Source organism: Acomys russatus, chromosome 7, assembly GCF_903995435.1.
Source record: "Acomys russatus chromosome 7, mAcoRus1.1, whole genome shotgun sequence".
In the NCBI taxonomy this organism is placed as follows: domain Eukaryota; kingdom Metazoa; phylum Chordata; class Mammalia; order Rodentia; family Muridae; genus Acomys; species Acomys russatus.
This window is the reverse complement of record NC_067143.1, coordinates 52,338,670-52,353,622: the sequence shown is the minus strand read 5'-3', so window position 1 is coordinate 52,353,622 and position 14,953 is coordinate 52,338,670. Positions and strand designations below refer to the sequence as shown.

At 43.4% G+C, this 14,953-nt stretch overlaps 1 protein-coding gene across 1 annotated transcript in view; it reads right to left on the bottom strand.

Moving 5' to 3' along the window:
- The window catches only part of C2cd3 (C2 domain containing 3 centriole elongation regulator), a 104,422-nt gene that overhangs the window by 71,209 nt on the left and 18,260 nt on the right, over window positions 1-14,953 (bottom strand). Inside the window, exons 5-8 of the mRNA XM_051149040.1 lie at window positions 14,403-14,650; window positions 8,036-8,168; window positions 7,466-7,585; window positions 3,444-3,591 (exon numbers count right to left, since the gene is read on the bottom strand). Of these exons, the coding sequence (XP_051004997.1) occupies window positions 3,444-3,591; window positions 7,466-7,585; window positions 8,036-8,168; window positions 14,403-14,650 (649 nt within the window). The remainder of the gene's footprint in view (window positions 1-3,443; window positions 3,592-7,465; window positions 7,586-8,035; window positions 8,169-14,402; window positions 14,651-14,953) is intronic.

Below are 14,953 nucleotides of genomic sequence, written 5' to 3'. Positions count from 1 at the left end.
ACCTGGCCCTGAAAGACCCTTGCTTCAGGAAAGCAGTTACAATTTTTCTCCAGAAGCAAGCAGCAATTTCTTTCTTGCAGACATCATTCTCTTAAGAGCTAGCTGACAGCAGGGGCATATTCCACATTGTTCCTGGTTACACAAAAGCAATCTGTAGTTCACAAAGATAAGCTCCAAGTCCGTTCAGAGTAAACAAGGGAAAGACATAGTTGTTCTCAGGGAGGCCTCTGCGCTGACTGTGCGCTGTGTTCAGCACTGTGCTAGGAGCTGCACATGTAGCTAAGTGTCCAGCAGGTTCCTGCCAGGCATCGTGTCTTGTCTTTACAATTGGGAAAGCCTGGGAGCTTGCTTGTGATTCCTAGCTGTTCGGGCGAAGGCACATTTGGATCTCCATGAGTTTGGATTCTGTCTTTCCAGCACAGAAGAGGTGAGGCAGAATGGTTACCACAGTGGTACCTGCACAAGGTACGAGGTACCAAGACTGTCTCCCCCTCCACGATCCACGCTCTAAATTATTCACTCTGCTCTTAACTGTGCTTAAAAATTAATGGCTATTTCACAAATTGCCTCCATGAAGGAGATCAGTTGAAAAATCTCCTCTAATTTTATTTTTGATAAAAAGGGCATGTACTGTAATTAACTAATTAGCCTCTGGTATCACAAAATGTAAAACAAATGGAGATTATTTGGCTTCAAATTAAAGGGCACAGAGTGAGCTAATGCGTGTTCAGGGAAGCCCGCCTGCTCAAGCCTGTCTTCCCCAGCTTCCACCTTTCAGCGTTTTTGGGTGCGCAGTTTGTTGACCCATGATAAGGAGGACAAATTAACTCAAAGATCAAAGTGGAAAGCTTTTGCTTATAATTTTCCTTTAATAGCAGCTTTTAAAACTAAGTACAGATGGATGCCTGGCATGGTGACACATGCTTTTAATTCCAGCAATCCAGTAATCTACCAGATTACTTTTGTATAACCAGGAACAGGCAGAGGCAGGTGGATCTCTGAGTTCCAGGCCAGCCAAGATGACACAATGGGAACCTGATTCAAACAAAACAAAACAATTAATTAGGGCAAATATAAATTGGGTTGTTAAAAAGCTTAGCCAAAAGCTTTTTACCAGGAGCCAAACGCACACAGCGACAGTGTTGCGTTTCTAAGCTGTGACTATGGCTCACTATTAGACCACCTCACGTCGCCGGTGGCGCAGCGTGAGCATGTCGAGTGCTTGGCCTTCCTGAGGCCTCGTGATAACCGGCTCACCACCCATCAGCAAATATTTTCTGACGTTGCTTTGCTCACATAGCATGGGGGATTATTTAGTGCCCTTCAAACATCCATTTCCTCAGTATCTTCGCTGTATGGGTAACAAAAGAGTACCTCCACTTCACAGAAGAAGGATCAGGAGAAAGAAAGAAAAGCAGGAATGAATAAGAGCGTTTGGTACAGTCACAACTAACGACAGGCAGCCTGGGGAGGCCTTGGCCCATGAGTGTGCAGCAGAGACGGGCCCTTTCCTCTCCCACACGGAACATGGTCATCAGTGACGACTGCTACGGCAGGAAGTCCTGGGAGCCTAACAGCTGGCATCTTTCCAATTCAAACTCTTTTTTTTCCCTTGGTGCCAATTCCACCTTTTACTCTGTTTCTCTCTCCTCTCCCAAGAAACCAAAAGTATTTTCTCTGCTTCTGCTTCTGCCCTCTAATTCTGGTCTCATGGGTTAAAAGCCTCATCATTTGCCCTCACCTGACATGGAAGCTGTTCAGTCTGGCCAGTGTGCTAGCCCAGCCTATCAACTGATTTTCCACATAAATGTTTTCCAGGGTTGGGGCTCAAACTCAAGCTCTTACCTGCTTTAGGCCAGTGCTAGTCTCTATTCTCTTGCAAATTCTCATTAACTGGATTTCTTGTAGAACATAAACACACTTCTATTTGGACAAGGGATATAGGTGAGTTTTAGAGCACTTGCCTAAGCACACAAAGCCCTGGGTTCAATCACCAGCACTACACAGAAGAAAACGTATGCCCCCACTGCCTACATCTGCTCTTTCTATACACGCCCTTTCTGCCCCATGTCCTGTTAGATTTTTGTGATTGGCCTATAGCTGAGTCTATAGTGCATTTCTTAATGAATGAATGAAGTGGGAAGGCCCAAACCACCCCTGGCAGGTGGACTAGGTTATGTAAGGCAGGCTGAGTGAGCCCTGAGCAACAACCTGCAAGTGATGTTCGTCTGCTGTCTCTGCCTGAGTTCCTGCCCTCAGTGACAGAAGATGTAAACTGTAAGATAAAGGAAATCTTTTCCTCCCTGGCTTGCTTTTGGTCTTGGTGTTATCACATCAACAGAAATCAAACTAATACAGCCCATTTCTCTGCCTTTCAAAACTCTCAAGTCTGTTAAAAACCCCTTACCCCTACACATCCTCTTCCTGTCACTATCATATAATTTCCCCATTTTGTCTCAATTCTGGTGGCCTCCATGACTTACTACCAAATTAGAATAAACTACCTTGTATTTCAGTCATCCCCTCCCCCCCCCCCCTCCTTGATGTAGAATAAAAGGAAAATCAGAAATGTGATAGTCTGGACATGATTAGAGTGTGTCCCTAAAAGCTATTTATGTTGAAAGCTTGGCCTGAAGTGACTGTTAAGATGTCAGGACTCATGGGAGGAGATGCTTACTTCTGTTAGAATAAGTCCTTAGAACGGATGATGATGGCACTGTAGTCCTGCCATGGCTTCCTGTTTGGTGATATGATCCCACCCTCATATATACCATAAGATGGTGCAGCCAGTGGGGTCCTTATAAGAACTTAGAACAGTGCTGTTTAGGCTTTCAGCCTCCTACACAATAAGCTATATAAACCTCTTTTCTCTATAAAGTTAGCCTACCTCAGGTATTCTGTTATAGTAATAAAAAATGGATTTATATGAGGAACATGACAGCAATCTCCAGGATTACTTGTAGAATTAGGTTCATTATGTATAGTGTCCAGAAGATGCTGCTAACTCAGCAACAGATCATGTAGCTTGACATAAAAAGAAGGTTGCAGAACTGCCTGAGAAGAATTTCCTGTCTAACAAGCCAACAGATGGGTTCTGTCACCTGTGATTAGAACTGTTTCTGGACTCTTCTGCATAGATACGAAGTGAGTTTCACGGCATGCCTGTACTAGCTGTTTCTTAGAAGTGCTCTGAAGAAGCCTACATTGTACTGGAACACAGGCTCTGGACGTGTGTGAATCTGGTCTGATCTTGGCTCTGAATCCTTGAGACAAAATTCTCACGCTACTAGGCCTGTCTCTTTTCTGTAAAACGATAATACTTTCTTCTTTAGCCGTCATGATTACTAATAAGCTATATGCAGAATGAAGTTTCCTGCAAGTACCATGCCTGTCTACTGCAGGCTGTGCTTTTGACTTGTAGAGCTTCAGAGTCAATGACTTACAGGCACTGTGTAGAACAAGTTCTCCAGGAGACTCTGGTCATACTGTGGGTCATTCAGGTCACTGCTGCAATACACATCACTCCCAGGAGCCGGGGAATCTGGAGGAGAGCCTAATCCATTCCAGATACGACCTTGCGATAATTCAGCACTGGAGACAAGAACAACAAAGCCAGAGGGCTGTAAGAGAGGTTGGCAGAACTAGTCTCTCTTTATGGCAAAACTTACTAACATTCTAAATGTGAAAGAACATATGCCAAGGACTCACTCTTAACTGACTATGGCGTGACATTTTCCATCTCTATTTCCCCTCTCTTGGGATGACGTCAACTAGTACTCAAATCCCATTCCTGACAACGCATTGTGCTCTCACTCAGCAAATGTCTGTTGGCCATCTATTATGTGCTATGGTTGCCATAGAGATGGCTACCCTAGGTCCAGCTGTGCTCCTGTGGCGTCTGTGCTCTCACAGGGAGGAAAAAAATGGTAACTATCATTTTACAAAGTAAATGTTTTTGTGAAAAAATGGCTAATTCACAAAAACACCTTCTTCCATTAAGCAATCACATGTATTTTGGAATTATATTAATTTTATATTGAATATAAGAATGAGTAACATTAAAGGAGTTTATAAACTAAGGAGGTAAGCATATAACTATAAACTCATATTTTAAGGAATGATTTGTCCTTTTTTATTTCTCTTATGTAACTAATACTTTATTGAACTTAACTACATATATATGCGTACACACACACACACACACACACACACACACACACACACATATATATGCACATTTTTTTTTTTTTTTTGAGACAGGGTTTCTCTGTGTAGCCTTGGCTGTTCTGGACTCACTTTGTAGACTGGGCTGCCCTCACAATGATCTGCCTGCCTCTGCCTACCTGAGTGCTGGGATTACAGGCATGTGCCACCATGCCTGGCAAACTTAACAATATTTTAATGAACATCTATTAATAATAAAGTAATAACATTGTTAAATCTTGTGTGCTGATTATTGACTTAAATATTTATTATTCTTCTGCTTCCTTTTCAAGTAGCTACCATTCTTTTTCTTTAATTTCTAAAAAAATGAAAGTAATATGCACAATCATTTCTTTCAAATGAGACAATGTTTGCGAGGACAACTTGTAGGAGTGGGTCCTTTCCTACCAAGTGAGCTTCAAGGATAGGACAAAGATGGCCAGACTGGATAGTAAGTGCCTTTATCTACTGAGCAATCTCACAAGCCTCCTGGAACTCTAGACCTGCTCTTTGAAAGTATTCTTGGTACCCCTCTATATGTTTTTTTAAAAAACTAAAAATGTAAAATTTATGTCTATGAGTGTGTGCATGCATTTGTACCTAGTGTGTGCCTGTGGAGGGCAGAAGTGGGCATTCTATCCTCTGGAACCTCCTCATAGCTGGCTGTGACTGACCTTGTGGGTGCTAGGAAGCACCCAGGTTGCAACAGGGCCAAGAGCTTTTAAAGCTCAGCCACCTGTCCAGCTCCTCTTTATTAGGACCGAGGGCTTATGCTGTCCACCACAGCTGTTTGCTACCGCAACCTACTGTGCACACACATTTACAGAGCTCTCTACTGTTCGCTATGTAGCCCTCCATATTTTGCTTTTCCTTCTTGCAGTTATTTCTTTGAATTAATGTACCTATTTATTATAGTGTTTACTTTTGCCTGTTTTTTAGCCTAATTAAGACAAGCCCACTGTCAGCATGATTCCTTTATTTTTATTAAACATTATTTTTGAAGTTTCAATTATCTAGATGTTGAATCATTTGAAAATGTTACCAACTTTAAACTTTACTTTGATATTTTCCAGTTTCATTCTTTTTGTTAAATTTTCTAGGATTTTTTTTCTTCTAAAATGCTCTGCTGCATCTTGTTACCTGATGTGCTGGAGGAATTCCTCATGTCTTAAGTCCAGGCCCCGAGATGCTGACTGGAGGCTCCATACGCAGGCTAAGAGTCAGGAGGCCGAGGGTAACTGGTGGCTTCACTACAAAACTACCGGGCAGGGCTGGATCATTTTGTTGAGTAAATTTCAGTTTGTGGTATCTTAACCTTTTATCCTGCTCAGGTAATTTCCTGTCTGGGAGGTAATGGGGCTGTGAATGTGCTTAGGGGTCAAGAAGGAAAAGGGGCTTGAGGCTAGAGAGAGGGTTCATTATCCCACGCACTTCTCTGATCTTAGTTCCCTTCAGCGTGGTGCTCCCCTCTCCCCTCAGCTGTGCTGGGCACCCATGATTCTAGAGCCTCTACAGATAGCATCTATCCAGTCTTCCAACGGGCAGGAAATGTCAAGCCTCTTACCTCTGGGGAAAGCAGCAGAATTATGATCATATTGAACATTTATCAAGAGATTGCTCTATGGCAAACAATATACTATAATGTATGTTTACCTGAATTACCTCACTGACTTCAGACAGCATGCCATGGTAGCTGCTGTGGAGGCTGCAGGAGACAGCTACCTCTTACGTAAGTCTCAGTGTGTGGGTGGTCAGAGTCGGACGTGAGCCATACTTTCTGCCTTGCTAGGTCAGCTCCGCTTGTCCTTTTGCTTTCTAACTCCCAAAGTTTCTACTGACACCCCTTCCAGGGCCCCCATCTCCTTTTCAGTTTGATTTTATGCCTCTTCTAGTCTTTGACCACCATCGTACTAAGGTTTAAGGGTAAGTGGACATGGAAGTAGGTCCATGTTTACTTTGATTCTGCAGTTCACTCCCTGGGTGACGTGCTCACTCTCCAGCTTTCTGTTTCTGCTATGGAGCTAACAGATGCCCTATTTTTATCCTCTCTCCTGAGCTTTGCTCTGTATGCTCAGGCACTTACTGAACTACATTTGAATGTTCCACAAGCAACTTGGGTTTACAACTTACAGGCTCAAACCTGAACCATCTTCAAATTGTTGCCTTCCAACATTCATATTTGTCATTATGATACCAAGGGCAAAACTCCTAGGGGCTGTGCTTCACTCTCTGCCTTTGTCTCAACTGCTACCTTCCCACCTCCACTGGGAAGGACTTTTCATCTCTTACTCAGTTAATTTTTCAGTGTTGCCAGGATGATCTTTCTACTCTTCTACTCAGTCAAAGCCCTTTGTCAACAAATGGTTATGTCTTACCACTTCTCTATAAGCTTAAATTTTAACCAAATTAAGCTAAATGCAAAAGCCAGGCAGTGTGGTGCATGCCTGTAATCCCAGCACTTGGGAGGTAGAGGTGGGAGGATCAGGGTTCACTGTCATTCTCAGTCACATAGCAAGTTACATGAGACCCTCTGCAGACCTTTAATCTCAGCACTCGGGAGACCGAGGCAGGCAGATCTCGGTGAGTTTGAGGCCAGCTTGGCTTACAGAGTGAGTTCAGGACACCCAGGGCTACACAGAAAACCTGTATCCCAAAGCAAAAACCATAAACCAACAAACAAATCCAACAACAACAAACCCAAACCAACCAGCCAGCCAAAATAAAAAATTACAAGTCTTAAAACAAGTGACCTTCTTAAAAACATGCATTTTACGTATAACATACTGCTTTTACCTCTCCAAGACAGTGATGTTTACAGAGGCGACTCAAGAGACAGTACGTGATGAGTCTGGTTTCAGAGCACAGTTAACAACAGTCACAATAATACCAGCATCAAACTGGTGTGTGAACTCCTTTCTGTACATCATTTCTTATTCTCACTGCAAGTTCACAAAGTTTGCAAGCTCTTTTAGTGTTTCTGTACCTGAGGTAACTGCCTAAGGCTGCAATGCTAAGCAATAACCATCAAATTTCAACTTGAATTAGTTAAAATTCATGCTCTCTTCATCACACCACACTAACATGGATGATGAGGAGAGCGGGGACTCAAGAGCAGAAAGGTGGATTAGGGGCCATTTTGTAAATAATGCCCAAAGAAAAGGCTTCTTATTTAGGCAAACAGTCCTAGTTTAAGGGCCAGGAAAGGACTTAGGCCACGGAAGTACTGCTAGCAGTATACTCAGTGCACTGGAAGAGCACTCACCTGCCTAGCAGCAGCTGTATAGCCCTGTCAGCCCTTGCGTCATCTTTACAAAGCGCGTTCCCACTCATGGGGAGGAGGTAGTCTTCACTGTGGTCCTCAAGTTGATTCTTAGATGAGTTCCTGGTTCCAAATTGTGGGAAAGTGTTGTCATGAATGGCTAACAGATGGGAAAAACTTAAATCCTAACTAACCTAAGAAAGAGTAGAAGGTACTAGTCTAACTTAGAAAATTTAACATGTAGACTTATCTGTCTTAAATGTATATAAAACTTTATAATTTGCGATGTTCTTCCTAACATCAGAATCCCATTTCATTTCTGAAAGGAGGGGAAAACCATCTTCATTTTATATAAAGCATTCTGGTTTAGAGATGGAAGAACTTATCCATTTATATATTTAGCAAACACGGAAACTAGGTGTTAGATTTTTGAGTACCTTCTACTGTAGGCTCACCACATTAAGAATTACTTGCTGGACACCTCTGAGATTATCCCATTCATAATAACAAAAAGAGGGAAAGTCAACAGCTCAGGAAACGAGCTGCAGGGGCACGTGCATGCCCCTAACTTACGTCGCTGATGCTCTGACAACATCTTCCATCATAGAGGGAGGAACTTTGTCCAGCAGCATATTAGTATCTGGGCTTGAGTTCATTGCAGAGATCAACATGGCATTCCGCAGTTTATTGCCTTGTTCTAACAGAGCTAAAGGCAGCAAAAAAACAGAAAATGAAAGCGTCTGAAAACCAGCAGGAAGGGTTTCAATGCTCAGTACTTGCCCTCCTATGAGCGACTTTGCAGTGGTTTGTGTCTGCTCTCTCATAGGCCCAGGAATTCCTTGAGGACGTTCACTTAGCGACAGTTGTTTGCTTGGCTTCTGCCTTGTGTTTAGCGATGTCACGTCAAGGAGCGAGTGCACTACCCCAGAGAGCCTGATCTTACTGTGGGAGTTGTTATGTCTCCCAACTCTCCCAACTGCTGACTGCACATGATGAGGTAATGGTGTCTAGGATACATTTTATAACTAGCTACCTTATTCTGACTCTCTTATTTATAAGAGTTTTAATATTCCTAACCAAGAAACACTGACAGCTATATTAGCTAAACTTTTGGAAGCCAGGCATACCATAACAATCTATTCCACATTTATATTTTCATGAGTAAGAATGACAAAATGAAGTCCATGGCTCCTCTGGGTTCCCACAGCAGGACACTGGAAAAACTGAGATGAGCCCAAGGCTTCGGATTTTTTGGTAAGTAAAAGCTGCCCCACCCCTTAGGTAATAACAACAATAGCAATGGGCATTTATTAAGCCCTTACCATGTGCCAGGCATCACTCTCACTGTATTACGTGTGTCAACTCACCAGATCCTCTCAACACTCCTCTGAGATGAAAGTGACCTGCGCACGTCACACAGATGACGCCTGCACTATGAGCACCCCTTGCCTGTCTATGGCTTCACTTTCTGCAATGAGTTCAGTCAAAAGCATTAAGTAGAGACTATGTATTCCAAGTTTTAATTTATGTGCTATTCTGAGTAGTGTGATGAAATCTCAATCCGTTCTACTCTGCCCTGGACATGCACTCCTTTATCTAAGGTTGCCCATACTGCAGACAGACTACCCACTCTTCTTAGATACACCATTGTGATATTTTAAGCTGTTGTATTAACTAACCTTTACCTAATAAAGGTCCCAGCACGCAAGGACAGTGGCATCGACAGCTTTAACATAACATATAATCATATTTAATGATTAGCTATTATTTTTAATATCTTAGTGTTCCTGTGTAGCTTCCAATCCACCCCCTGCCTTTATTTTTGCTTTCTGATACTGGACTTGAGCTTAATTTTCTTGTTACAGTAAAAATGTCTCTTGGAATGCCAATATTTCAAGAGCAATATATTCCGTCATGGATACATAGATGGCAGTTGTTATTTAGATACTTTTTCAAGGCAGGGTATAGAAAGGAAAGAAACATTAAAGAAGACAGGGAAGCGGAATCAGAACTCAAATTCTTCACACTTTGGCCTCCAGCTGGCTCCATGGCTGACAAAGCCTCTGAAACATGCTCTCAAAGCTTCAGGCATGACAACAGGAGCGCCTTCACTTCTCAGGACACTGGACAGAACAGCTTCCTCTGCTCCAACTTGGGAGCTCCTTCCCACACTGACAGGGCACTCAGGTCCGTTCAGGGTGATGTTTCCCACACTCCTTCCCTAGGTGCCATGGGCACAGGCCTGTTAGAGCAGTGGTATTCAACCTGTGGATCACAATGCTCTGGGGGTTGAATGGCCTGTTCACAGGGGCTGCTGAAGACCGTCAGAAAACACAGATATTTATGTTATGATTCATAACCTTAGCAAAGTTACACTTAGGAAGTGGCAACAAAAGAAGTTTATGGTTGGGGGTCACCACAACACGAACTGTATTAAAGGGTCGCAGCGTTAGGAAGGCTGAGGATCTTGTGAGAAGGTTGTGTTGAGGAATATATATAGCTTCTGGTTCTTCTCCCAACTCCCTTTGATTCACTCTAAAGCCCAGCTCTCTTGGGTACAATGTGTAGCTGGTATTTCAGAAATCCTAGCTGGCTGACTGACTCAGCTCTGCACCCTCTTTGCTGGTGTAATGTACAGAAAAACTGGGAGGATCACTATGTTTATGTATTTGCTTTATTTCTCCAGTGACCTCAGCAGCTACAGAAGGAGTCCTTTCAAGTTTAGTTTCCCAGATTCTTATGGCTGGAAGGCTCTTCTACAGATCATGTCTATGCCAGGTGTTGTAGAGGAATTATAATCCAGCAACATGGCTATTCTGACTGGAATACAGACACTTCTTTAATTCCATGAGACAGAGGCAAGCAGATCTCTGAGTTCAAGGCCAGCCTGGTATAGAGCAAGTTTCAGGTAAAGAAAAGCTTAGGTTCTGGTGTGGTAGTACATGCTTTTAATCCCAGCACTCAAGAGACAGACACAGAGACTAGACCATCTCTGAGTTCTGTTCAGTTGAGTCAGTGAGTTGAGAGACAGTGCAGGGGAGTTGAGTTCATGGTAGTTTAGTTCATGGAATCCAGAGCCAGTTTTATCAGGAGAGTTTTAGAGACAGGTTAAAGAGAAAACAAGCTAGACACAGGTAAAGACAAAACAAGCCAGAGAATGAGAAGGAGCCAGAAGATTACAACAGATTGCTAGAGGTAGTCTGAGGCCAAGAACTATTCAGTCAGAGGTGGAGAGAGATCAATTGCATCAGTCAGCCAGGAGAGGAGTTTGAGCCAGAACAGCTGAGTTGAACCAGCCAGCCAGAGCTAAGCAAGAACAAGAAAAGGTGAGCTTATTCAGCAGTAAGTCTCACAGGCTGAAAGCATTCTAGGTCTAGAATAGACTGTGTGGAAGCTAGAAGTTTCCAGGACTAGGCCTAGGTTAGCAGACAGTGGCAGTAAGCTTTCAAGATGACAATTACATCAGGCAAATAAAAGATACTTTTACAAGGTGTGGTGGCACATGTCTATAATCCAAGCACGTAGGAGGATCAAGTATTCAAGATCATGTTTAGCTACATGGTGAGTCTAAGGCCAGGCTGGGCTATGGGCCCTATTAAAAAATCATATCCAGCTGTATATTGATCATTGACTCAAATATGTAAGAGGTCTATCAGAGGGCCACCCAGTCCACTCCTGGCTATTTATAGTTGCAGTGAATTTACAGCCTACACTGGACTATCACACTGAGCCACACTTTGTCTTATTTCATCTTTTTTTTTTCAAGGCAAAGTCTCATTGTGTAGCTCTGCCTGTTCTGAATCTTGCTCTCTGGACCAGGCTAGCCTCAAACTCAGGGATTAGCCTCTCTCTACCTCCTAAGTGCTGTGATTAACGGCCAGCTTCATGTCATATTTAAATCCACTTATCCTAGTAAATCTTTGGAAAGGTACACACTGGCAATCCATGGGTTGAGCCTGTCATGTTTTGCCTGGCTTGAATAGCTGTTCTGCATGGTCTTAATTTAAACTAAAGCAGGCCGGCCTATATAAATGAGAGCCTAAGGGAAGAAGCAGTGGAAGGTCTTAGCCTTAAAGTCTAAGGCTGTAATGCACTGATGCTCGGGAGAGGCACTTACGACAGGCAAGAGCTCCTTAACTACTGGTTCTTGTCTTCATCTTAGAACGAGGTTAGCAGGACCAGTGAGATGGCCCAGTGGGAAAGGCTGTTTAATGCGCTACCTACAATCTGAATTTGATCCCCAGAACCAGCATGGTTGGAGGACAAAACCAACTCTTCCAAGTGTCTCTGGCACCATAACATATATGTACCTGCACTCAGAAACACAAATAAATAAATGTAAAACAAAAATTTTAAGTGAGGATAACCTTCTCTACCACACATGGTTTTACTGATAAAATCCTGAATCTGAAGCATTTGGCAAGGAGCAAGTATGTAACTTAGTGATGCTTAGTGAGTGGGAGCTGCTTGCTTCAGGCTAAATTTCCCTTGGAGACTCTTATACCCGTGACTCCTCTTAGAAGGAGCTTGCATCCTTTCCTGTTCCTCCTTGTGCTGCCTGCGGGCCCTCACAGGAGCTAGGGTAACATCCTAACACTGAGCGATGCTTCTAGCTCTCTTCAGATCATTTGCTACTTTCTTATTGAGGTCTGATTTTGCCAACTTACACAAAACTAGCATCCTTTCTTCTCATCTTCCCTGCTTAATTTACCTCCTCGGTCACTGCCACCACCTAACATATGTATTTATCTAGCTTGTCTTCCCATCTACAATAGCAGACCCCAAAGACAGGCTCTTTTTAAAGAAAAACTTAAGCTGCTCATCCCTGACATACAGAGGAGTGCCAGACATTTTGTAGGTGCTAGATAAATGCCTAGTTAATGGTGCGCAACTCTATATCAAAGAATCCAGGTAGAAGGTAATTAGGTGCTAAGTGTAGTAGACAATTTTCTTCTTTGTAAAAGGACTTTTTAAATTAAAAACTAAAATTGATGGCTTATAATCTTAGAGAGAGAGTGTGTGTGTGTGTGTGCGCACGCACATGTATAATGTATTTGTTGTTGTGTGTGTGTGTGTGTGGGGAACCTGTATGAGTGCAGGCCCACATGTGCCATGGTATGCATGCAGAGGTCAGAGGACAAAGCTCAGTAGTTAGTTCTCTCCTCCCACCTTTATGTGGGTTCCAGGGACTGAACTTGGGTCTCTAGGCTTTCACAGCAAGTGCTTTTGCCCACTGAACCCTAGCCCTAGAGTATATGTTTAAGAACAGGAATGCCCAAGACATTTCAGGTGAAAGATATGAACAACATAGCTCAGTGGTAGAGTGTATATATGCAGAAGACCCTGGGCCTGATTCCCATCACTGCAAACACAAAGAGCACTTGTCCCTAAGCATGTAAAATATGTGTCTGAGTAGTTACTTATAAGACATTTTCATGAATGGTACAAGTATCTACTTTGGAAATTTTATTAGTGGGAGTGGAACACATTCCTGTCATGCTCTTGATGTCACAAAAATAACAGCTGCATGCCACCCCCTGACCTAACCTAATACAGGCTGCTTCCATTTGTTTTTTATAGTGGTCGGAATGCAGACTGTCTTCCACAGGCTTGCTCATGTGCTTAAACACTTGTCACCCAGCTGGTGGCGCTGTTTTGGAAGGTTGTGGTACTTGGAAATGGAGCCTTGCTGGACAAAGTGGAGCACTAAGGGCAGGCCTTGAACTTTTATAACCTTGGTCCCACTTCCTGTCCCCTCTCTGCTTCCTGATGTAGGCCTGCTGCAGTCAGTGGCTCATGCTCCTTTCCTGCCATGGCGGGCAACGTTCCTCAACACTGACAAGAAGAGTAACATATCCACGCTAACCTGTCTCTCTCCTACTTCTGTTGTAGCCTGGCATACTGTAAATACCACCATAGAGCTTAACTCCCAGTCGCAAGCAACAGGGTCACCTACAGCACTGAATGTCCCCATGAAAACGAACAGTCTTTAGAACATGAAATGAATTTTGTACCACTCCAGTGGCCTTAAATTATCTGGGGACAGATAAGGACTAATACATTTCTCTAAGAAAAGCTTTACCCTCATATCCAAATGCACTGCAGTGTAAGGGTTTAATTTACAGGTTCTTAGGTGCTCATGGATGAGGAATACTATGTCCCTGGAGGATATCAAGGGAAATAAAGTAAAACACAGAAAGACAAATATATTACCTTCTCATTTATTTGTGGAAGCTTGAAAGTTGATCCCTAAGCAGACAAGGGAGGTCACCATAAATGTGGAAGGGCAGGCGGGAGGGTAGGAAGGGAATGGCCGGTGGGCACAGGGTGCAGCTGACAGGGAGTAATGTCCAGTGTTCCATAGCATCATGGGATACCTCCAGTTGACAACTGACGTTGCAAAATTGCTGGTTAAAGGCATTTTGTGTTTTTAAAATGTGTGTGTGCATGGAAGCGCATCATGCCTGTGGTGGGGTGGGAAGTGGGTACATGCTACCTGTATGTGTGTGGAGGTCAGAGGACAACTTGCAGGAATCAAGTCTCTCCTTCACCACAGGGTTGTAGGGATCAAGCTCAGCTCAGCATGGCTTGGCAGAAGAAGCTGAGCCATCTTACTAACTCCCTAAAGGACATTTTAAATGTTCCTAACACAAATGGTCAATGTCAACTGCTATGATCATTACCCACTGTATATGTTACTGAGACACCATACTGTACCCCACAACACCACTTATGTCCCACTAATTGAAAGTAAAAACACCTAAGCAGCAGATACTTAGCAGGTAGCAGAGCTGCCTTTACATGAGCCAATGGACGACAGCACACCTCACACGTTTATTTGGCTGCTGAGTTCATAAGGAAGTCTTGCTTCCCTCTGTGGGATGACTAACAAGCAGAGCAAACCTAATAAATCAGTGTAGTCTTAGGTCATGACACATACCTGAAAGAAGGTCCTTTGTAGGGGGGTTGTTGGAAGACACAATGCATGAGTCACTGTGACTCTTGGCAACTGCGCTCTCTTGTGGCTGAAATTCAGAGCTGTTGAGGAGGGATAGCTGCTTCTGGGGGGCTTTGCCTCTCAGGGCTGCAGTCTCTGCACTTGGGCCTGAACTCAGGTGATGCTGTGGTCCACACAAAGAACTCTTTACTGCATCGGAGTTCTCTGCAAAGTACAAGTGGTCCTTCCCCCTGTCAGAGAGAGAGAATGCCAGCAGCTCACACCTGTCGGAGCTCAGAGGATCAGTGAGGGCACTGTAGCTGGGGCCTTGGAACAGGTGGCTTTTTTGCAATGTGACTTTGTATATCTCCCCAATTAAAGAAATAATAGATCTCTACCAAAGTTGTGGGTTGTACTTTAAGTGACACAAAACAGAGACCAGCACACAGAAGAGGGAGTGTGTCTGTGTGTGTGTGTGTGAACAGAGTCTGATACAATGCAAATGCTTCACAAGTAATTACTAAGACAAAATCTATTTCTCCTACTCCATTCTA